Source organism: Rhinolophus ferrumequinum, chromosome 12, assembly GCF_004115265.2.
Source record: "Rhinolophus ferrumequinum isolate MPI-CBG mRhiFer1 chromosome 12, mRhiFer1_v1.p, whole genome shotgun sequence".
NCBI lineage: Eukaryota > Metazoa > Chordata > Mammalia > Chiroptera > Rhinolophidae > Rhinolophus > Rhinolophus ferrumequinum.
Window position 1 is genome coordinate 641,599 of NC_046295.1, and position 25,540 is coordinate 667,138.

The 25,540-nt window shown below is 46.2% G+C and overlaps 1 protein-coding gene across 3 annotated transcripts in view; it reads right to left on the reverse strand.

Moving 5' to 3' along the window:
* Nucleotides 1–25,540, reverse strand: part of IPPK (inositol-pentakisphosphate 2-kinase) — a 50,673-nt gene that overhangs the window by 11,526 nt on the left and 13,607 nt on the right. For all 3 annotated transcript variants that reach the window (XM_033123167.1, XM_033123169.1, XM_033123170.1), the window contains exons 4-11: nt 23,727–23,793; nt 21,803–21,924; nt 20,409–20,498; nt 12,539–12,597; nt 11,659–11,731; nt 8,039–8,318; nt 6,726–6,876; nt 5,938–6,040 (exon numbers count right to left, since the gene is read on the reverse strand). In XM_033123167.1, the coding sequence (XP_032979058.1) occupies nt 5,938–6,040; nt 6,726–6,876; nt 8,039–8,318; nt 11,659–11,731; nt 12,539–12,597; nt 20,409–20,498; nt 21,803–21,924; nt 23,727–23,793 (945 nt within the window). The remainder of the gene's footprint in view (nt 1–5,937; nt 6,041–6,725; nt 6,877–8,038; nt 8,319–11,658; nt 11,732–12,538; nt 12,598–20,408; nt 20,499–21,802; nt 21,925–23,726; nt 23,794–25,540) is intronic.

Genomic DNA, 25,540 nt, shown 5'->3' on the forward strand with positions numbered 1-25,540 from the left:
AAAAACAGACAATGTGATTAGACCTATGACAAGTGAAGAGACTGAGTTGGGCATCAAAACACTACTTAGAAAGAAAAGCCCAAACTCAGATGGCTTCACCAGTGAATTCTAGCAAATATTTAAAGAATAATTAACATCACTCCTGAAGACCTTCCAAAAATAAAAAGAGGCTGGATTACTTCCCAACTCATTTGACAAGGCCAGTATTACCTAATACCAAAAATAAAACAAAAAATCATAAAAAACAAAAACTACAGGCCAGAATCTCTTATGAATATAGACACAAAAATTCTCAACAAAATAAATTTAATGCAGCAACATGTAAGAAGAATTATACGTATGACCAAGTGGAATTTATCCCAGGAATGCAAGATTGGTTTTAACATCCAAAAATAAATTAATGCACTATGCCGTATCTATAAAATAAAAAACAAAAGCCACATGATAATCTCAACTGGTGCAGAAAAGACGTTTGACAAAATCCAACACCCTATCGTTATTAAAAAAAGCACACACCAAATTAGGAGGAAAAGGGAACTTCTTCAACCTGATAAAGGACAGCTACAAAAAAACACACAGCTAACACCCACATAATGACGAAAGACTAAACACTGTCCCAAGAAAACCAGGAACAAATCAGAGATGTCTGCTCTTGCCATTTCTATTCAACATTGTACTAACGGTTCTAGCCACGGCCCTCATGTTAAGAAAAAGACATAAAAGGAATCCAAATTGGAAAGGAACGTTACCTCTACTCACAGATGATCTCATATAGAAAGAATCCTAAAGAATCCACCAAAAAACTATTAGAACTAATAAAAATTCAGCAAGGTTGCAAGTGGCAAGACCAATGTACAAAAACAAATTGTATTTGCATATATGTGCAATGATCAATCTGAAAACAGAATTCAGAACACGACTCCATTTACAACAGCATCAAAAAGACTAAAACATTCACAAATAAAGAACAAAACGTATGCTCTGAAAACCACAAAAGATTGTTGTGAGAAAAAGATCTAAATAAAGGAAAAGCCTCTCATGTTAAATTGGAAGACTTACTGTCATGAAGAAGACCACGCCACCTAACGCTATCTACAGACCACCACAATCTTAGCGGCTTTTAGAATTGGCAAGCTTATTCTAAAATTCATATGAAATTATAAGGGGATCCAAATAGCCAAAACAACCTTGAAAAAGTAGAACAAAGTTGGAGAACTTATATTTCCCAAATTCAAACTTCTTGAAAAGCAACAGTAATCAAGACAGCGTATAAGCGTGAGTATAGACATACATACAGATCAATGGAACACAAAGGTGCCACGAGCATTCAATGGGGAAAAAAATCATCTCTTCAACAAGTGATACCGGGACAACTGGATATCACATGCAAAGAATGATATTGGATCTCTTGCTCAAATTATACAAAAATTAACTCAAAATGGGTCAAAGAATTAAATATAAGAGGTAAAACTATAAATCTGTCAGAAGAAAACGGAAAAATATTCATGACCTTGGATTTAGCAATGGATTCTTAGATATGACAACCAAAAGTATGAACAAAAGAAAAAAATACATAAGCTACACGTCACTAAAATTAAAAACATTTTTGAATCAAAGGACATAATCAAAAAGCAAAAAGACAACTGACAGGATGGAAGAAAATATTTGCAAATCATATATCTGATAAGGGGCTACTAGCCACAATACATACAGTTCTTACAACTCAACAACAAGACATATAACATAATTAAAAAGTGGGCTACGGATCTAAAAAGATTCCTCCAAAGAAGATATGCAAATGAGCAGTAAATACATGAAAAATGTTCTTAGTCTTCAGGGAAATGCAAATCCAAACCACAATAAGATACCACTTTACATCCACTAGGATGGCTAAAATCAGAAGGACAAATAACAAGTGTCAAAGATATGAAAAACGTGGGGCCATCCTACATTGCTGGTGGGAATGTAAGTCACCACATGACCCTGCAGCGTCACTCCTGTTTATACACCCAAGGAAAGTAAAAACATATGTCCACACAAACATTTGTACACAAATATTTATACCCATGTTATTCACAGTAGCCAAAAAGTGGAAACAATGCAAATGTCCACCAATTGATACATGGATAAACAAAATATAGCATATCTATACAATGGAATATTATTCACCCATAAAAAGGAATAAAGTATTGATACATGCTACAATACAGATGAACTTTGAAAACATTATGCTAAGTGAAAAAAGCCAGTCATAAAGAACCACATATTGAATGACTCCACAGACATGCAATGTCTGCAACAGACAAATAGAGACAGAAAGCAGATGGTGGTGGCTTAGGGCTGGGGGTGATGGGGAGATACAGGTATGACAGCTAAAGGGTACGGCATTTCTTTTTGAGTTGAAAATATTTTAAAATTGACTATGGTGATGGTTGCACATATCTGTGAAGGAAAAACCACTGAATTGTGCACTTTAAGCAGGTAAATTGTATGGTATGTAAGTTGTACCTCAATAAAGCTGTTAATAAAAAAAGGACAAAGAGGAAAGATCTGAGATGCAAGAATGTTGGATAAAGATATGGGCAAACACATGATAGCTCTAAACACACCTGTGTATAAAATAATACCGTAAATTGTGATTTTAAAAAAAAGAGCAAGACAAAAACAAAATGACAGACAAACACTGTATGTATGTCGGGAGAGAGAACTGGAATTAAAGTATCTCATTTCCTTACATTGTGTGTTTGTGTGGCCAGGCTTGAGCGGGATGGGGGGTGGTTAAGTTATGGACTGAATTTAGACTTTAAATATGCATGTTTAAAGTGTACCAGTAACCACTAAAATTATAGAAACAAGGTGTAACTTCCAAACTAACAGAGAAAAAAAATGGAACATAAAAACTAACAAGGAGAAGTGAATAGAGGTCAGTAAACTACAGCTGGGAGTCAGATCCAGCCGCCACTTATTTAGGGTTTTACTGGACAGCGGTGCTCGTGTGTTGTCTGTAGCTGCTTCTGAAGGACAATGGCAGAGCCAAAGAGCTGCAACAGAGACCAGATGGTCTAGAAAGTCTAAAGCATTTTCTATCTGGCCCCTTACAGAAGTATGCTGCCTCCTGCTATAGGATACTGCCCAACAGACAGCAAGCAAGAGTCCTCTGAGCTGCAGGGTCCTGAGCCTGGAAATGAAGACAAAACCCCTCCTCTTTCATTTCATCAGAGCTACATTAGATAAACGGCCTTTGAGAAAGAACTTGAACAGCCTGTGGGGAAGAATGTTCTCAAGCTGCTCCCGAGAACAGCCCTCTTCTCATTGCAAGCACAGAACCTAACTCACTAGGACAAAGAGGGACACTAATATTCCAGCACAGACACCTCAAGCCACGTTACATTCATACAAGCTGGTGAACAACACATGTAACGTGGACATACCCCCGAATGGCGTGTGAGTATGTGTGAGAGTGTGAGAGTGAGTGTGTGAGGGTATGTGTGTGTGTAGTTCTGGAAAGACACATCTGTTAGCCATGGACAGCTACTGCTTGGACAGGAATACAGTCACGTTTTATACATATACTCACTGCTTGAATCTTTTCATTAAATTATTTATTTAGAGATATGGTAGGTTCACACGCAGTTTAAGAAATAATGCAGAGATGCTGAGTGCCCTCCCCTGATGGTGACATCTAGCAGAACTATACAGCACAATGTCACAGCCAGGATCGTGACACTGATACACTCCACGATCTTACACTGAACTCCCAAGTTTTACATGTAGCCATTTAAGTGTGTGTGAATGTGCGTGTGTGTATGTGTGTGTAAGAGTGTGTGTAAGAGTATGTGAGTGTTTGTGTGTGTGTAAGAGTATGTGTGTGTGAGTGTGTATGTGTATGAGTGTGTGTAAGAGTGTGAATGTGTATGTAAGAGTGTGTGAGTGTAAGAGTGGGTATGTGTACATGTGTGTATGAGTATGTGTGTGAGAGTGTGTGTTTTATCACACGTTCGTGCACCCAGCAGCAGAGTCCAGATACAAAGTAGTTCCATCAGTGCTCAGATCCCTCATGTTGACCTTTTATGGCCATGCCCACCTTCCTTCTACCTCCTCCCCAACCCATGGCAACAATGCATCTTTGTCATTTCCAGAATGTCATCTAAATAGAATCACAGTACGTGACCTTTGGGGTTTGGCTTTCACCAGTTATTGCAGTCCCCCTGACATTCACCTGGGGTTCTGTGCGTGTCCAGAGTTTGTTGCTTTTCATTGCCCAGCAGCTCTGGTTTGGGTCTGCTGTAGTCACCTACTGACAGACACTTGGGTTGTGTCCAGGGTTAGGTAGCATAACCATGTAAGGCTGCCAGGCAGGCACACTGCCAGGCACACTCCTGCAGAGTTTGGGGTGAACAAAGTCTTCCCTTCCCTGTGACCAGTGCCCAGCAGCGCTGGGTTACAGACTACTGCATGTTTAGTTTGTATGAAGCTGCCATACTGTTTCCCAGAGTGGCCAGTGCCACTCTACCCACCACCAGCCTCTCTGCAGCAGCATTCATGCTCTCCCAACTTACTGATTTTAGCCCTGCAGAGTTGTACAATGACTGCTCGAATCTCTTACAAGATTATATTTACATATGAGGTTAAAAACTGAAATAAAATTAAAAAGTAATCCAGGCTTATTTAGTAGGAACTTTGAAAAACAGAACTGTATAAAAAAGGAGTTAAGGTCCTATGTTTCCATCCTTGGAAAAAGAAGTGATGCTATTATTTATTCCTAAATCAATGTACCCAAGTTCCAGACAATAGAGAGCAGACTCGGTCACATTATTCTGAGGCAGAGGCTCCATTTTGGATCTCTCCCCACCTTGAGGACAGCTCTGGCTTCGGAGAGGACCTCCTCAGTCCTCATCCTCAAAAACCTGACAGCTACAGAAGAGGGAGCAGCCAGCCTCGGCCAGAGACACAGTGGGAACCACCTGTCCTGGCACATTGTCAGTGCCAGGACAGGTGAACCAAGGGCTCCAGGGCATGCTCAGGTGCACATAGAGAAGGAGGTCACTCCGTCTTGCTCTTGCCTTTTGTCACCTCGCTCCCACTAGAAAAGGGTTCTTTAACCATTTTAGCATCTAGCAAGACAAGATCTCTGGCAGCCCAGTGAAGCTGATGGATCCCTCTCAGAATAACATTTTTAAATGCAGAAAATAAATACAGCAGGTGATCATATCAGATGCCAAATTTTTTTTTAAACAAACGTGTTACACAGAACTATGTAACGAAACCTCAGGAGTGGTGAATGCAAAGCTACCATGAAATGTCTGCCCCAACCAGTGTGAAATGCTAAAGTCTGGTGTCTCGTGGTGCGGCTACGGGTCCTGTGACGCTGCAGTGATTGCTGCCATATTCATAATGGAAGGAAACACCAAACTTCAGTCAGAGGTTAGCAAAAGACGTAATTTTTTTTTCTATCTTAAGTTCATGGAGCCTCTGAATTCCCTGATTTAACAGAATCAGAAAGAACAGAACCAGGCCTCTCTTCCCTAAGAGATTGTCCCAGGCTGCCCCTGGGCCTGAGTTCTGGGGGAAGGAAGCTCCCACCCCCGCCCCAGCCACAGGTGGGGGTCTTGGCCCCCAGTGAGGGTCACAGGGAGAGAGATGGTTGGCTCCAGCTGGTTCTAAGGCTGCTGAAAAGGAAGCACAGAGAGGTGAGCCCTGGACCCCAGCACGGGGATGAGGAAAAGGCTGGCCCCGGGGGTGGCTGGAGCCAACTGAACAAATCCTCACCTGGTCCAGTCCATCTGGGGGAAACTTTAGCTGTTTTTTTTTAATTCCCTAATTTTTCTGTTTTACTCATCGGGGGTAGTAGTGGGAAACATTTCCCAGTAAAACCCCAACTTAGTGTTGCTAAGAGCCTAAGGAGCACACAGTGTGTTTCCGGAAAGGTCCGCCCACCTTTGTCAGCGCAAAGGCCACTGTCCCATCATCCTCAGTGGACAGATCGAGCAGCTTCTGGTAAAATGCTTCATCATAAGGCCCATCTATTTGCAATGCTTTTCTAAAGGAAAAGGCACAGAAAAACAGGATAAGAAAGCTGACTGGAAATTGTTTCTTAAACTGGTAACAATTTAACAATCACACCTCTGCTTTTAAAGAACACCTAAGGGATCCTCTTCCTAATGCTACATTTTGTCCTAAAGCAGCCAAGTTTTAAAGAGAACCTGCAAGACCAGAACCCGGGGAGCGGAGGCTGGACCTGATCTGTTTATGACAAACGGCGTTCAAATGGCGTCGGGGTCAGAGACTCCAGTGAAGGGGCAGTGGGGGTCCCAGCCCCCCACACGCCACAGGTGTGGACCCCAGCGACCTGTGAGGAGGCCATGGATGCTCTGCTGCTACACAGGAAGGGAGGCTTCACAGGGAAAGGCTGAGCCGTGGAGCAGCACTGCCCCCTGCAGGCTCGGCCCTGCTCAGGACGGAACGGCCTGATGCGGACTGTCTGTCACTGGATGTGCTTTCTTTTCCAGAAACCGGCTAGTGACCAGTGATCTGACAGGACCCTGATCCTCGTCACGCAGCACTGAATCCTTGCGCTGGGCCTGACACCCGGGGCAAGGAAAGGAAGCGGCCAGGGCGGGTCGTCCTCCTGGGAGGCCTGCACTGTCTTCCCCATCTCACCATCAGGGCTGCTCCGGGCACCACAGGGGCACAGGAGGGGCAGGGATGCCATGGACAAGGCTCACCTCTGCTCAGGAAACTCCTCCAGGTAGCGCTCAACCCGCCTGTACAGAGGGTAGAGGCCCTCGATGTCCAGCAGGTCCAGCTTCTGCACCTGGAGGGTTTTGTACAGAAGACAGTCCTTCGGTAACCCCGAGCGCTCCACGCTGCTTCTTCCTACCAGAACAGGAGGGGAAAATGAGGTTTACTGTCAAGGACTGCAGAAGGCCGGGGCACAGGCTGCACCCTGGTCCACGGAGTAGCTGGGGCTGCTGGCACGTGCCTGGGGCCAGGACCAAAGGAAAGAGCAGGTGCCCATGTCTTGCTGGGCCTCTGTTCCATCTCAACACCCTTCAACTCCATCACTCCAGCCAGCTCTAAGTTTAGAAAGATGGCCCTCGGTCTAAATAACACTCCCCACAAGGCATAAAATTTAAAACGACCATGTTGACACTCCCAAATCTGTGAGACCATGCCTGTGGTGCCACAGCCCATGTGGAGAGGGGGGTGGTCACACAGGACAGTGGTGATCTGTTGTGCCCAGGCGGCCAAACGGCAAAAACACCTAAGAGCCACACAGGGGCAGGGCTGCTGTCCTCTGACGTCACAGCCTCTGAGGGCTCTGAGAGAACACAGGGTTCAGCACAGAAACTGAAGAACCGCAGTCCTGCTGGTCGGCCCCAAATCAGTTCCTGGCTACGGCTCCACAGACCTGAGTGTGTTGTGGAGCTGCCAGCAGATGACAAAGGGGAGAAGGAGGAGCCCACGAACACTCACGACAAAAACCCAAACCACCATCAGACTGCCTCGAAGCTTAAATGTCACCAAGTCACAGCCAGCCACTGGGAGTCTGTGAGAAATGAGGCCTCAAGCAGGAGGTGCCCAGAGACCAAGGCCCTGCAAGCCTGTGTGCACGCCTGTCTGTAAACCGCAGGCCGCTGTGGCCACCCTCACCCTGAAAGGCCTGTGCTGTGGGACTCCAACTTCTGTGCCTCAGTTCTCCACGTATGAAAAACAGGCCGAGGAAAGCTACCCCCAGGGTCACTGAGTGGATGAAGTAGCATAATGTAAGAAAGCCCTTAGGAAACCGCAGAGGAGGTATAGGCATGCGGAATGGTGTTTTAGGGGAACCCTACAACCCAAGTGTGTGCTGCAATTTACAAACCCAGACTGAAGAGGAAAAAGGGAGTCTCCCCAGTGGGGCTGAGAGGCAGGGGCTGGCTTTGGGGAGCCCTGCCAAGGCCCAGGCTGCTTCTGCACGAGCCCCGTGAAGCCAGGCAGGACCCATGCAGGCCTCACCCCAGATTCGGCCTACCTGCCCGCCGCCCGCCTGGCCTACCTGGCTGACGCAGGCTCCTGCGGTAAGGGCTGGCTTCGCAGACACACGGGCCCCGTGACCCAGGCCCCAGCCTCAGGGCACTCGCCCAGCCCTTGTCCGAGCCGCTGAGCAGCACCCGAGTGATGACACGCACCAGCTCCCGTATCACAGCCCTCGTGCAGTGGGGCCCGCTGGCCAGGCCGTTGGATGGGAAGAAGAAGGGCTTCAGGTGATGTGCCAGCTCACTCCAGTCAGTCGTGGGGCTCCGGGCGTCCTTGCAGCCATAGATCAGCTCCCCATTCTTCAGGAGAGAAAAAGGATAGGGAAGTGTTACCTCCAACAGGTGGGTAGGGGGATCACCTCTGTCCCCACCCTGGGCAAGCAAAGGGACCTGACACCATATATTTGCCCACTCTGGGATCCTTGCACACTGTGGCCCTGTGGGGAAACCCACCCTTAGGCACCCTGTCATTGACCAAGAGGTAAATCCCACTGGAACATGGAAAAGAAAACAAGTTCTCAAAAACTGAAGACCAGAGACCTGGCCTGAAATGCAAAGCCTCAGACCAGAACACGCAGCACACTGGCAGCAAACTCAGTCCAAAGCCCAAACTCCCAAAGACCCCAGCCCAGTACTCGAGAGGCTGCGTGACACCCGTGCTCCTGAAGGACACACGGTGTCAGTCAGACCCTGAGCAGGGAAGCTTCTGGGCCAATGTGGACATCTGTAGGCAGCCAGCTTTCCAGAGGCTTCTGTCCTCTGTGACGAGCTGGGCCAGGCTCTCCCCAGGGCCGGTGAGGTCACCAGCGTCACTACTGTGGAGATCTTCGTCTTCGAGGCCATCCTGTCTTCTAAATCCAAGTCCAGCAAAGAATCTCCTTATGGCACCGACGTTCGCAGGGCTGTGGGCAGGGACACCCAGTGGGCCCAACCCCATGACCTTTACGGGGTCAGGAGGTCCGTGGTGTCTGTTGGGAAAGCCCCTAAGAGAACCCTGGTCTGCCACCCCCGAGCAGGAGCCGACCCCAAGGGAGTGGCGGACGCTTTGCCCCTCGTTTCCTCGTCTGTGAGATGGTGTGGTCAGCAGCTTCTGGGACGGTCCCCAATGGCCCCCATCCCTGATACTCACACTCTATAGTCCTCTCCACACTGGAGGTTTGGTCTGTGTGACCAACAGAATACAGGCAAAGCAACAGCACATCCCCGGCAAGATTCCATTATTAAAGCGCCTGGCTTCTATCTTGGAGGTTTTCTTCTCAGATCACAGCAGCCGTGTTAAGCAGCCCCATGGAGCCCCGAGTGGCCAGGAACGAAGACCTCCTGCCCAGGCCAGGGCGGAGGCGCCTTCCTGGGAGCAGAGATTCTGGCCCCAGCCAGGTCTTCAGACGGGATGCAGCCTCCAAGGGACCCTGAGTCAGAATCACCTATGCTGCTCAATTCCTGGCCACAGGAACTGTGAGATGGTAAGTGGCTGTTACACAGCAGTAGATAATATCGAAGAGGACAAGCCCTGCTGTGCCCCCAGGTGGCAGGTGGGAGTCAACTCAATCCAACAAGGAGTATGGACAGGAGGTCCTGGGATTCGGCAGCATGGTGCCGCCCCTGGGAATCCCTTGTTGGCACTGTCAGAGCTCACAAAGTGGGTGTCCAGGACGATGGGGACACACTGAGGCCACTCTAGGCACAGGGCCAGGGAAATCCTGACCCTGATATGGGTCTTACAGTGGGAGAAGACTGTGCCAGGTAAAGGGAAGGCAGGAGCTCCCCGGAGGAAAGCAGGTGGAGAGGCAGTGCTGAGCCGAAACCAGGCACCATGGGTGGCAGCTATCTGGTCCCTCCTCCCAGCCCACGAGCAGCTGAGTGACCCTGGAAATGTCAGGGTAACTTGAGTGACCTCTTCCCCAGTATCTGGAGTCCGAACAGACGGGACTTTCACATGTACAAATACAGTTGCTCAAGGACCTCATGTTACATTTGGCAGAGAGACATCATCCAAGGCTACATGACTACCCCACATGTCCCCCAGCAAGTCTCCCAAGTGACCAATGTTGGGGTGGGCGGAGCTATAGCCGTGTAGTATGAACGATGGTGGCAACGATCATGACCCAGGAAATCTCTCCACCCCTGAACTTCACGACAGAAGGTGCGGGCTTCAGAGCCAGAGCGTGTTCATTAGAGGTGATGGCACTTGGGGAAATGTCCTCATTGCTCCCGGTATTATCTTAAAAAGCCATTCTGCATCCCTTCTCTTAATCCATCTCTTGTGAAACTATTAGCTCGACCTCCAGACTTTCTTCCACGCTGACTTCAACAGAAGCAGCAGAAGCAGTAGATAGTCGGGTTCTCAGGCCCAGGCCCCAAGCCCTGCCCGCCGGGGCCGAGCCAGACCCACCACTCAGCTTAAGTGTGGGCTGACAGGTCAGCCCAAGCAAAGGCAGCAGAAAAGAGTCCATGTGGGACGACATGCAAGCCAATTAATTGGTTCCAATTAAATCCCAGATGAAAGGAAATTTATCTTTAAAATTTAAACATAAAATTCCTGAAGTCTTTATAAGAATTAAAAACATAAACTGATTTTGAAATATGTCCTCCTTTTCTAGATTTGGGAAGGTGGAGGCAGGCGGGGTAAAGTCGATTCACTCTGATCAGATTTCTGAGCCAGATGGGGGAAGCAAGTCAACACTAGACCCTCCTCCACCCACACCCCCGAGCCCCCCGAGGGGCACCTGGTATGCAGAATGGCGCCATCCACAGAGCTGGATGCATAGGGCACACGGCTGGTGTGATCCAACAGCCCCGCTTCTCTCCTCAGATCTGAGGCCTGCAAGCCTGAGCCTGTCGCAAACTCGCTTATGTGTTACACTTTATTAGGATATAAACAGGACTGGGGACAGTCAGTGGCAAGGAGAAAAGGATATGACAAGGGGAACCCCAAGGGACACATTTCCAAAAAAGGCCACGCCTAGCTCTCCTTCAGACTGGGCCAGCCCTGCTCCCTGCTCCCCTCACCCCTTCTGATGACACCACTCCTGCCAGCACCAGGCCAGGGCACCCGTGCAGGTGACAATAAGGAAGGTGAAAGTGCCTGTGCCAAATGGTGAATGTTCCATATACAGAACCCTTTCCTTACGTGGCCAGGACACAGGATGATCAGAGCTGCCGGACTGTGAGAATTCACTAACTGACAAGGAGGTCTCCAAATTACAAGTTCCCCAAGTTAACCAGGAGCAAAGGCACAGGTGTGGCCACTGGCCAGGTTGCACCACGTAGCTCCTGCTGCCACCTCAACCACACAGGCCTCAGGGACACACACAGGATGACTGAAATGTAGCCTGACCACGTCAGCGCCGTCCTCACACTAGAACCAGAGTCAGGTTCTGTGCATCAGGGAGCCTGAGGCCTCCCAGTGGTCAAGGAGTTGACATCACATATCCAAGGGAGCACAGCATGTTGTGCCAGTGGAATCAATGGGCCTTGGAAAAAGGACCCAGAGGACCATGCCAAGCCAGACCCAGTCCAGATGCCCTCGTCTACAAGGTCACAGAGACCCACTGGGCACCAGAGTGCCAGTTCACCTGGCTCAGCGCAAGACCCACTGGTTCCATCCCCAAAAGGGTCATAAAACAGGAGCCACTCTTACCTTAAATATCTTTAAGTTGTTCTGTGCCTCCTGCAACAAGCTTTTCAAGGCAAAATACATTCTCTGTTTATTTCTAAAAGGGGAAAGGATTATTGATAGAATTATAAGCAGTCTTGACAGTCACCTGCCTGTGGAGCAGGGGACATGACTGGGAGTGGCTGCTTGGTACCTGAGCGTGGTGGTTAAGGAGCCACAATCTCCCCGGCCCTCCTCACAGAGGCACCCATCCTTGCTCCTAATCCCCATCCTGCTTTTGGCCCCTTCCCTGTGGTAACATCTCCCTAGCTGCGGGCACCCACAGGTAATTTGTAGGAACCCACAGAGACAACCCAGGCCAGAACCTGAGCCCTGCCCAGGGCCCTGGCTATAGACAGGCCAGCAGCCCCTACCTTGCAGAGTATCTGCTGGACCCCACCTCACAGAATACGAACACCCTTCACACAGCAACCCTTTGTCACAGAACATCACCCCACAGAACACCCCCCATTGTCTCCCTCACAGAACGCCCCCCATGGCCCCCCTCACAGAACGCCCCCCCCATTGTCTCCCTCACAGAACGCCCCCCCATTGTCTCCCTCACAGAACGCCCCCCATTGTCTCCCTCACAGAACGTCCCCCATGGCCCCCCTCACAGAACACCCCCCATTGTCTCCCTCACAGAACGTCCCCCATGGCCCCCCTCACAGAACACTCCCCATGGCCCCCCCTAAAAGAACGCCCCCCCATGGCCCCCCTCAAAGAACACCCATTGTCTCCCTCACAGAACGCCCCCCATGAACCCCTCACAGAACGCAACCCCCAATGGTCTCCCTCACAGAATGCCCACACCGCCCCCTCCAGGGAAGGCAGCACTAGGGGCAAAGGAGACACGTTCTCTTACCCTGAGTAGAGATCGAGGGGACAGTATTTACTTATCTGCTTCCACTTCCCGGTTGCCACCTGTTAAGAAACCACCACGTGTGTCAATGACTGGATTGGGGGCAGCACAACTCTAACACAGAACAGCCAAAGTGACTGAGATGACGAAGGTCTCAAGAGATACCACCACCTCCGGGTGCGCATCTCGAGTTGGGGTGGAGGGCTGACTCCAAACCAGGAAACCTTGGCCCTCTTCGGAGAGCCTCACATGGCTGACAACCCAGCCCTGCACGTGAGTAGGGAAGCAGCAGCAAGCACCTTTTTAAATGACATGGCTAAACTCTGGTCATCAGATAAACCTTTCAAATTATAATATCCAGGAAGGGGAGGTGTAGCTAACAAGTAATTTCATATTGTTGGCAAGAAAAAAAATTGACATGATCTTTTGAAAGGCAACTTGCTGGTTTCCATTAAAATTTAAAATGTGGGTGTCCCCTGACCTGGCAAATCCACAAGGAAGGTCAGGGACGTTCACTGATGCCTAACTGACAGCAAGACCTGGAGACAGCTACGTAAATCACAGCACCTCTGCTCTAATGGGCCAGGACACAGCAGGCCACATGGTGAATGAAGGAATGAATAAATGATATGCAGCCACTAACAGAAACAGACAGATGATTTCCTTGACTAAATCATCAAGATTTAGTCAAGGAAAAAAGCAACTGGCAGAATGAAGCATATGATGTCACTTTTGTTTAAAATAAATTTTTAAAAAATGTGCATCTATACATGATATCCAAATATGCAATGAAAAAGCCTCAAAGGATACACAACAAACAATCCCCAAAAATTCTTCAAGTGAAAAGAGCAATTATCAGAACAATTACTATGGCAATATCCCATATTTGCTTTAGAAATGTATGTGCATGCACATGCGAGCACACATCAGAATACGTGTGGAGACAGGCAACACCTCACTTCCACTTGAACGACGTGTATTTTTGTTGGCACAGGAAGAAGTGTGGTAGGATGTGCAAACTGACAACGCGAGTGACCTCTGGGAAGGCAGGTGACCTCATTTATACAATTCCGTATTTTCTCAGTTAAATGAGAAAATACTTCTTCACAGTTACTGCTTCACAGTAAAAAATAGTTCTTAAAAATCTATCATATATGTTGAAAACAAATGGTGACCATAAAAACCATCTCCTAAAGGGAATGGCTCATATACTTGCTTTTCCCTAAGCACTTAGCAAGTTGTAACACCACAAAGAAGAGATAAAGTACATCAGCAAAAATGGTGGACTAAGCACTTCTGAAAATTCTCTCCTTTATGTGGGTAATGAGAAACTAGCAAAAACTGTGAGAAGCAAAATTTTCAGAACTCTGAAAATTAACCAGAGGCTTGCAACAATCTGGGGAGCATTTATTCAAGAAAAACAGCCAAATTTAAACAAGAGTGAATTCCCACCCCCTCTCTTCCTAGTTCCATGGGAACCCTGAAAACAACAGTCCCAATCATGGTGAAAACAATCCTCCAAAGGGGGCTAAACAGGTCGAGAGCCTCTCCAAAGCCTCATTCACAGAGATGGTCATTATTTGACCAGTCTCTTGGTTTCCTGTCTTCATTGACCTATCTCAGAGCTTACTGGGTATAAAAGGGGCATTTCCCTCCAGGGGCATTTATGAAAAATATTAACTTCAAAACTGCCTGAGATAGTGGGTAACAGTTGTGGCAAACAAAACGCTAAAACCTAAAGCCGAAAAGAAGCTGAGGAGTGAGAAGCGCACAAGGCTCTGAAAACTCCAGCACAGCTTGGGCACGGAGGAGGCCACACACAGGTTCCAGAGGGCCCTGAAGGCCCCACCTTCGCTGATCAGTGCTGAGGAAGGGCAGGCTGAGGCAGAGCTGCAAAGTCCTGCTGAGGGCCGATGGCAGCCTCCGCAGGCACACAGAGGCCCTGACGAAGCCTGACAAGCTTACTGGTTCCAGGCATTTAAGAAAGTCTGTCAAACCATTAGCTGCCCACTAAGCTAACAGAGCAGAGACTTCAGAGGCCACACACAACAAAAAATAAAGACTTCTCAAAGTTAGCACAGAAAGGTCACTAAAAAAATAACAACAATTACAATAAGCAGCAATAACAAATCCTAGAGAGGTTGTAGAACCTGATTTTTCCAGAGTGGCAACATTGTATTATTCAAAACACCCATTTTCAGCAAATCATTAAAAGACATGCAAAGCAACAAGAAAGTATGATCCATACGCAGGAAAAAACAAACAGGCTGTCCCTGAAGAAGCTCAGACACTGGACTTACTATACAAAAACTATAAACCAACTACTGTAAATATGCTTAGAGCTAAAGGAAACCAAGGACAAAGACCTAAAGGAAACAAGGGGAACAATGGCTTAACACAGACTATCAATAGAGACAGAATTTATAAAAGGGAACCCAATAGAAATTCTGTAGTTGAAAACTACAATAAGTAAAATGAAAAAGTCACTAGAGGAGATTAACAACAGATCTGAATAGGCAGAAGAAACAATTAGTGAATTTTAAGATAAAATCCAAGAAATTCACACCTAAACACATCATAAAAAACTGTCCAAAGACCAATTAACAAGAGACTGAATTGGTAATCAAAAATCTTCCAACATAGGAAAACTTAGGACCAGAGGGCTTTCCTAGTAAATTCTTTCAAATATTAATATTTAAAGAATCAACACCAATATTCAAACTTCCAGAGAAATTGAAAAGTGGAGAGAAAGGAACACTTCCTAATTCATTCTATGAAGCCACCTTTTATTACCCAAGTACCAAAACCAGGCAAAAAGATTACTAGGAAAAAAAAAAAAAGGATGACAGCCCATGTCCCTTAAGAAAACATTCTCAATAAAAACTAACAAATGAAATTCAGCAGCATGTTAAAGGGATTCTACACCTATAAACAAGTAGGCTTTATCCCAGAAATACAAGCATGGTTCAAAATGAAAATCAATCAATGAAATGCACCATGTTAATAGAAGAAAGAAAACACCTCATGATCTTTTCAATAGATATAGGACAAGTAATTGACAAAATCCAACATCCTTTCATGATTTAAAAAAAAAAAAACACTCAAAAACATTTATAACAAACTCAAAGCAAACATTACACTTAATGGTAAAAAACCTGAAAGCTTTCCCCCTAAGATAAGGATGTCTATCTACTCTTGGTACTTCTATACAATATTGTACTACCGTGTTTCCCCGAAAATAAAAACTAGCCAGACCATCAGCTCTAACGTGTCTTTTGGAGCAACAATTAATATAAGACCCGATATTATATTGTACCCGGTATTATATTATATTATACTATATTATATTATATAAGACCCAGTCTTATATTACATTATATTATATAAGACCTGGTCTAGTTCTCTGGGTCAGTTCTCTGGTGTTCTGATTCCTAGAGGACAACCTATGGCTCACTTCTGGTCTTATATTATATTAAAATAAGACTGGGTCTTATATTAATTTTTGCTCAAAAAGATGCATTAGAGCTGATTGTCCGGGTAGGTCTTATTTTCGGGGAAACACGGTATAAGTTCAAACCAGAGAAATTAGGCAAGAAAAACAAATAAAGAGCATCCAGATTGGAAAGAAAGAACTAGAACTATATCTATCTGCAAGTGATCTGATCATGTATACAGAAAATCCTAAGAAACCACCAAAAAAAAAAAAAGAGAGAGAGAAAATAAACAAGATCATCAAGGGTGACAAGATAAAAGATCAATATGCAGCACACAGTTGGCACTCATTCTGTGTGGTATTTTTCTTCAGGTGTTCCAGGGTCCAATCTTTAGTTCTGTGGTTCTCCAGAGGCAGTTGAGTCTGCGGGGGTCTCCTGATCCCTGGATTACAGAATTCAGTAGCTTTATCCTGATTCTCCACTACCTTCCTGATGACGGTAAAGGCTGTAGCTCGCTGGTGGGTCAGTTCTCTGGTGTTCTGATTCCTAGAGGACAACCTATGGCTCACTTCTCCAGCTTTCCAATGAGTCTATAAACACTTATTTTTCCTGTATTAAACTTTTCTGCTTAGAATACCTAGAATCATTTCTATGTCTCCACTGAACACTGAAAAATATAAGATAAGGTTGTTGGGCCAATGATGATCAAAACTGCATTTTTCTCTGATTGACTGGGTCTTAAGTATAAATGAGCCAAGTAGAAGAAATTTCAAGACTTGCCTTGGTTTTTGGGAAGGTGGACCAGTGACTACTCCACTGGAAGGGAACAGAAGAAATGCTTTAGAAGAGCTGAGTCAGGAGCTGGCCACACAGGGGGTACTAGAACTGGCATTCTATGTCCATTTCTCCAGATGACACCCCTGACACCCAACCTCACTCCAGTCCCTACCCTCCATCTTTGACAGTTGACCACAGTCTAAGAGGGGCGGTTAACATCACATCTGTCACTAGCTACAGTCACCTTAAGAAAATAAATGCCCCAACTGTGAAAGGATCCTGCAGTAGGAAGGGATAGAAGTACAGCACGAAAGGGTAGCAGACGCATTTTTGTCATTGTGTACTCTACTTACAAAATAAGCCTCTTTTCCTTAAAAAAAAATCAATATGCAAAAATCAACTGCATTTCTTACCTCACACCCATTAAGATGGTTACTATCAAATACAGAAAATAGTAAGTATTGTTGAGGATGTGGGGAAGTTGGAACTCTGTATACTCTGGTGGGAATGTAAAATGGTGCAGTCGCTGTGGACAACGGTACGGTGGTGGTTCTTCATAAGTAAAAATAAAATTACCACATGATCCAGCAATTCTACTTCTGGGTATATATGCAAAAGAATTGGAAGCAGGGTCTCAAAGAGCTATTTGTACACCCGTGTTCATAACAGTATTATTCACAATAGCCAAAAGGTGGAAGCAACCCAAGTTCAATAGATGAATGGATATATATCTATTGAACACTGTGGTGTATACATTCAATGGAATATTATTCAGCATTAAAAAGGAAGGGAATTCCTTCTGACACGTGCTATAGCATGGATGAACCTTGAAGACATTAAGCTAAGTAAAATGAACCAGTCACAGAAGGACAAATAAGGTATGATTACAATGATATGAGATACCAACAGTAGTCAAATTCATAGAAACTACAATGGTGGTTCCCAGGGGCTGAGGAAAGGAAGAAATGAGGAGTTGTTTAATGGGGACAGAGTTTCAGTTTTGTAAGATGAGAATGTTCTAGAGATGGATGGTAGTGATGGTTGCCCATAAGTGTAAATGTATTTAATGCCAGTGAACTGTAATGGTTAAAATGGTAAATTTTCTGTTATATGTATTTCACAACAATTTAAAAAAATATGTATTTTAAAAATCAATTTTATTGCTATGCAATAAACAACCTGAAAATGAAATACAAGAAAATTCTACTTATATCATCCAAACAAATAAAACACTTAGGAATAAACTTAACAAAAAAAGTATAAGACTTATAAACTGAAAACTAAAGCATCACTGAAAGAAATTAAAGACCTAAGTAAATGGAAAAACATCTTGTTATTCACAGAGTATTAATACCGGCAATACCTCCCAAATTGACCTGCAATTCAATGGGATCCCTATCAAAAGTACCAGCTGGTTTCTTTGAAAAAATTGAGAAGCTAAAGGCATGGAAATTGGAAAGGAGGAAGTAAAACTCTCTATTTACAAATGACATGATCCTATACATAGAAAATTTCAAAGAATCTATAAGAAAGCTACTACAACTAATAAGAAATTCAGCAAGGTTGCAGCATACAAGATCATCACACGAAAATTACTTGTGTTTCTATACATCAGCAAGAACACTCCAAAATGGAAATCAAGGAAGCAATTCCATTTATAATCACATTTACAACATTACAAAAGAATAAAATACCTGGAGGGGAGGGGGGTTACCACTGTGTGAAGGATATAAATGATAAATGTCTATCACATTGTTTTGTACACCTGAAACTAATAAAAAAATAACAATAATTAAAAAACAGAAATAAAACAGTTAAAAAAAAAGAATAAAATACCTAGAAATAAACAACCAATGTGGTAAAAGACTTGTACATTGAAAACTACAAAAAGTTGAAAGAAATTGAAGAAAACCTTAATAAGCAGAAAGACAGCCTGTATTCATGGATTACAAGACTAAACATTGTTAAAATGGCAGTACAACCCAAAGTGATCTACAGATTCCTGCAACTTTCATGTTTTGCAAAAATGAAAATTCCAGTCCTCAAATTCATACGTAATTGTTAAGGGGCCCCAAATAGCCAAAACAATCTTGAAAAAGAAGAACAAAGCTGGAAGACTAACACTTCCTGATTTCAAAACTTACTACAAAGCTATAGCAATTAAGAGTGTGATGCTGACATAAAGACAGATATACAGACCAATAAAATAGAGAGCCAAGAAACAATGAGGGTGCCAAGACCATTCAAAGGAGAAAGAACAGCCTTTTCAAAGAATAGTGCTGGGACAACTGGATATCCATATGCAAAAGAATAAAGGTGAACCCTTACCCAACACCATATACAAAAATTAACTCAAAATGGATCAAAGACTTAAACATAAGAGCTAAACCTATAAAACTCTTAGCACAAAACATAAGGGAAAACCTTCATGACCTTGGATTAGGCAAAGATTTCTTGGAATGATATCAAAAGCACAGGCAACAAAAGAAAAAGTACATAAACTGGACTTTACCAAAATTAGAAACTCTGTGCATCAAAGGACACAATCAACAGAGTAGGAAGGCAACCGACAGAATGGTAGAAAATATCTGTCAATCATCTATCTGATAAGAGATCAATGTCCAGAATATACAGAGAACCCCTAAAACAATGGAAAAACAAACAAACTGATTCGAAAATGGGCAAAGGACTTGAATAGACATCTCTCCAAAGATGTACACGAAAAGATGCTCAACATCACTGTTGGGGAAATGTAAATGAAAACCATAATGAGATACCACTTCACACCCATTAGGATGGCTGTGCCTACAAACAGGGACAACAACAAGGGTTAACAGGATGTGGAGAAATTAGAACCCTCATACATTGCTGTGGGAATACAAAATGGTGCAATAGCTGGGGAAAACAGATGTTTCTCAAAGAGTTAAACATAGAATTCCCCTAAGACCCAGCAATTCCAGTCCGAGAAATCTACCCAAGAGAACTGAAAACAGATTTAAACCAGCACATGTACACACATGCTCGCAGCAACATTAGTCACAGTAACCAAAGGTGGAAACAAACATACGTCTGTCCCTAGTAGATAAATGGATGAACAAAACGTTCCCACACAATGGAATGTTACTCAGTCACAAAAGGAATGAAGTACTGATATTGCTACAACATGGAAGAATCTTCAAACATATTTGCTAAATAAAAGAAGACAGTCACAAAAGGCCACACAGTACATGATTCCATTTATGTGAAATGTCCAGAACAGGCAAAGCCACAGAGACATGTGGTTAACAGCGGTTGACAGGACAGGGGATCAGAGAGTGACTGCTCCTGGGGATAGGGCTCCTTTTTGAGGTGAGGACCATGTTCTGGAATTAGAGCATGGCTGCACAACTGTGAGTACACTAAACGTATACTGAATTATACACTTTGAAAGGGTGAATTTTAGATAAGTGAATTATATCTCGATTTAAAACAACAAAAAGGTGAACAGAAAGTACTTGTGGAATAAAAAGTAAATAATAAGTATCTACATCTTCTGTTATTCTTCTGAAATCTCTCAGTGGTCACACTTCGGCCCAAGCACCTTCCCCCCTCTCCCGGCCGGCCACCCACTCCCACCCCCCGCAGCTGTACATGGAGGCGCCCGGCTGCTGGGCTCTTCTCACCTTGAGGTGCTGGTGCATGCAGTAACGGCACACCTTATGCTTCATCTCATGAGTAACATCGCTGGACAAAGGAATAAACCCACATTTTGGCTGCAAATAAACAAGTGAGGAAGAAAAACTTCTTAGGGAGAAATCACATACCTTAAGTGCACATATAATTATAAACTATGAGATAATGGAGGGCAACTCCCAAGAACAGAAATAAGCATTAGACAGAAATATCCCCCAAAGTTGTTTTTCTCTCCAGCCCCCAGTGAGAACTGATGCTTCCTTCATCGCATCATATAAGCATCTCCTTGCTGCTAGAGCATCCAAGGCCAGAACACTCACTGTAGCTTTGCATTTTCATTACAAAGTGAGACTGGAAAGACTCTAGGAGTGCAGACCTGCCCCAAGTTCCCAGACCCAAGGAGTAGAACCCTCGTTCCCTCTGACAAGACGTCGTGAACGGAAAAGTGCCACCTGATGATTCCTAGGCTCCCAGAACCTCTGGAACGCCAGCTGTTTTCTAAAAGCCCTGGATTGTCGGCACCCTGTGCTTGGCGCTGGGGCACTGTTGTCTCTGACGCCTAAGACACTCACCCTCCGGTTGGGGAAGCAGAGAATCAGTCCCCACTGAGCACCCTGGGTGACAGTGCTCAGGGCCAAGGGAGTAACCCAGAGTCACCACCACAAAGGTTTGGAGGAAGGAGACAAACCACGGCCTGGGCTGCCTGGGAAGCCTCCTGAGGAGCACGTGGGTGGCCGCCCTGCACACTGGGCAGCAGAGCTGGACCCAGGGGCCTGGCCCTACCCTCGACAAGCAATGCCCTTTGTCTGCCCCTTTAGGATGCCTGTCCACGACAAACCAGGGCCCTGAATCGCACAGGCTTCTGTGCCTCTGGAGAGGTCTCTCTTAGGAGGACAGAAGCAAAGGAACAGAGTGCCACCCAGTCTAAAGAGAGACCCTTGAACTGACCTCCTGGAGTACTGCATGCAGTGCCACCAAGTGGCCAAGGGGGCACTGCAGAGGTGGTCAGCCTGTGAGCTGCACCCTGTAAGGAAACAGGGCGGAACCTGACAAGTTTCCTTCTGCAGGCCACTGGCCAGGGCTTGTCCCTGGCTAGCTCTCCATCGAAGCACCTGGGCATGGGTCTAAATCTGGACGTGTGAGAAGATATGCCCCTTGTGTCTGCCAGGTGGGAGGAACTGAGGCAGCAAGGTACAGGTGACATGTATGGAAGGAGCAAGAAGCAAGCCGAGTCTCTGGGAGCTGGGGGCCCATGAGAAGGGCTGTGAGGCCCAGTGTGGGGACCTACCAGGAGCTTCTGCGGGAAAGTGTGCTCCCGACAGATTTACAACCTGGCCCGACCCTTCCCTTTTCCCCACACACTTCTCTCTTGACAAAACTTCACCTTGATCTCTACACACAGAATTGGCCGGTGCTCCGCAAAATGGTAGGTCTGAAGTCTGGCTAAATTGGGAAGGCACAGAGCATAACCACTGAGAGTGTCCAGGTCCTTGTCACAGCGAGATTCTAGAAAACAGAGCAGTGCAAGGATCAGTGCGAGAGATACAAGATGATCCCACTAGATCCCACGATTTGGCGGCTTCCTGTTGGGGAAGGGTCAGCCTTGCCTGAGAGAGGGCTGGCCTTGGCCTCAGCTCCTGCGAGGTCACCTCTAAGCCTGGAATGTCCTGCCCGGGACATCCGCATTTACCTGGGGTCTTTGGGCCACGTGGGGGCAACACTGTGATTCACAGTGGGAGTGTGGGTCCCACAGTTTCAGCTCAGCCTCCAGGGGGCGGCACATGGAGGGCATCCAGTCAGCTGCGTCTGCATGCTCCAGCCCCAACAAATCCTAACCCCCAGGCTTGGGGAGCCCCACATCGTTGCAGGAAGGAGTAAGCGCTACCCACATGACTCTAGCGGGGGAGGCCACCTGGAAGCCCATGAGGGTCTCCCAGGACCTGCCCCCAACACCTCTTCTCTCAGCTAGTTTTAATCTGTGTCCCTTAGCTGTGATAAGCCATAACCATGAGGCTGAGTTCTACGTGTCCTTCTAGCAAATTATCAGATCCTGAGGTCAGTCTTAGGGAACCCCAAATATGCAACTGTCATCAGAAGTGAGGGCGATCTTGGGGACTTCCCCCCAATTTTGTGAGTGACTTAACCCAGGAGCTCAGAGAGCTGGTCCCTTCAGAATACTCCAAAGACACTATTTCCTCAGCACTGACTACTGGAAGCTGTGTAGTGACAGTCACAGAAGACACATGTGGCCTCCAGACCCCAGGAGAAGTCAGCTTTCCTCCCTTCACATAACAAGGCTGATTACGGTCATTATTACCACGGGGCACAGTTCTATTACTGTCATGTAACAGAAATGTAATTGCTAATTATAAAATAAAATAACAATACTGAGCGGCATTAGCAGCTGGATGGCAGAACCCTAGAGCAAGGCCCAGTCCTCTCAGCCTAGACAAGGAAATCAGAGCCAAGACTGTCCCGGCCTAACCTGGCCACGCCCTCCTTCCCCCGGGAGTCACTTCCCCACACAGGGCCCTGCTCCTCAGTGCTTCCCACACCAGAGGCTCCAGGGCACAGTGTCCTGTGCTCTGTTTCCTAATCAAAGGAAGGGATTTTATATTGGCCAACTAACTGCACACCCTGACTGCCTGGCTGGCCTTTTAGGAGGAGGGATTTCCATCGCCAGTAACAGGGACTTTATATCTTTGTCTCTAACTGTGGAAGGAAAGGCTTTGACATGGTTTCTGTCATTACTGCCACGACCACCACGTTCGAGGAATGTATGTGAGGTGACAGGGGAAGGGGACACAAGATGATGGGGAAAGGTACCTGAGGTGATGGGGGCAGGTACGCAAGGTAATGGGGGAGGGGTGGGAGATGACAAGGGAATGTGCAAAGGTACGCGAGGGATGGGGCCAGGCACTGCCTTCCCCCAGGAGCACAAGCAGGCAGGATGGATCCCGGTGCTCAGGCTGCAGGCCCTGCCGGCCCTGGCCACGCCGCTGTGCTGTGGATCTACCCCGGTTTTCATTCTGAACCCTCCAGACTCCCCGACCGCCCACCTTCCCTTCCCTATGTCTCCCCCATTTCCTCCAGCTCCCTCTCTCTCTCCCAAATGCATATTTACTTTTGTTAACCAGTTCTTGGTCATGTATTCTCTGCAGTGACCTGGGTATCTGATGTATTCATGAGCTCCTAGGATTTCTAAAAAGAATCGCGGAAAATGGCATCTACCTGAGAAATAATGTCAAACACTTTTCAAATGGGATGTTTTAAATTACAAACAATATTTGTAGATTAGATTCCCTTACCTGGTCTCTCAGATTGTATCTTTAAACAAAGTTGTTTCACAAAATCTAAAGGCAGCTGAACAACTTCCTGTAAGAACAAATACAAAATACTCAGTGTGGGGTACCCAACAATGTGATTGTACTTAACGCCACAGAACTGGACACTTAAAAGTGTTTAAAATGGTACATTTTATGTTATGTATATTTTAGCACATTGAGAAAAACACTCGGCATGTGGGTCTTCGGAATAAAAGCTGCTCTTTTATCTTAAGGACATGTCCAGATTAAAGAGAGACACTAAGGGCGACAGGCCCTCCTCAGGACACCTGGTGCCCATGCCGGTGGTGACCAGCAGCAAGCCCAGGGCACCTCTTGTGCTCACAGGGTCTGCAGGGGCAACGCAGGGCCAGAGGCAGTTCCCCAGCACAGACATTTCTCACCAGCTGTCTCCGCAGACAACCCGAGGCTTTCACACTCCCACCTGAGACGCAGCTCAAGGGAAAGTCTGATTGAATATTAATCTCCGGGGGAGAGGTCCTGTGTGCCCATCAGCCACAGGACTCAGAGTGGCCAACAGTCAGTGCGTTTACGAAAAAAACAAAGAGCAATCTCTCTACACTTCGCTGTTTCTTTGCAATTTCCCGATGTTAGAGTTTTTATTTAATCCACATTGCTCACCATCTTTCTCGTGTTTCCAGGGTGGCAAAACTCTGACTTCTGAAGAAGTCCCAAGAAGAGGCAAGAGACCAGACTGGAATGCGAATGCCAGGACCCTGTCTGCTGACACTTCACGCCCATCCCACCCTGTCCCGCCTATGTGTCAGCACCAGCCTGTGACTGCCCTGTCACATGGAGGCACCCACACCAGCCGAGGCTTCCCTGTCACATGAATCTAGGGGCCCAAGGCCATCCCATCACACAGACATGCTTCTGCAGTCTGCCCTGGTCCAGTCAATCGTTGCCTCCCAGCTGGCTATGCCAACTTAAATGATTTTTGTCATTTACCTAAACATGGTAAGCGAAAAAAGGTAAGTTGCTAAGAGATTTAGTTCTGAATTAGTTAGATAAGGTGAAACAATGGAAAAGAGTGGGAAGTATAAAAATCCAAAACTTAGGTCATCTCACAGAAGTCCAAGTTCTCACTCCACTTGAAAGAAACCAAACGCATGAAATGTGCAGATGGCAGATGGCAGACGCTGTGCGGGAAAGATGCACCGCTGCACCCACATTCTCTCTCAAGGAGACCCGGAGGCCACCCAGCAGGAGGCCAGGGCCAGGAGGTCACCACAGCCACGTACCTCTCAGGCCTACGCATAGCTGGATCCTCATACTCCCCAGCTGGGAAAAGAAGTGCAGGCTGACGCAGTGTCATCGACGCCATGACAGAAATGTGGACAGGAGCAGGTGGGGTCAATCAAGTTCAGGGCCCAAGAGGCTCAGCTACTCTTGACCCGTGTCTGGGCAGCGCCCCGCTAGGGCTCACAGTCACCAGGTGAAAAGCAGAACTGCACTTCTCTAAACAACCTGAAATTCCTGACTTTAGAGTGATTCCTATTTGTGTTTTAAGTCAGACAAGATGTTTACAGTAGCATCCTTCTCAACATTTGGCTGCATTTATTAACACTTGATCCAAGTTCATGAACCATGTGATGCAGCCCTCCTGCCTGCCTGATGGACGGACAGACAACTTCTACGGAACCTAGGAGGACAGTGGTCATTAACAGAGCGCTCAGCTGGCACCTGCACAAAGTATCAACTTTGGAAAAACTGTAGTTAAGACTACAAAATTCTCTCACGGAAGGATAACTTGGAAGTGAGGCTACACCAGCTCCCCT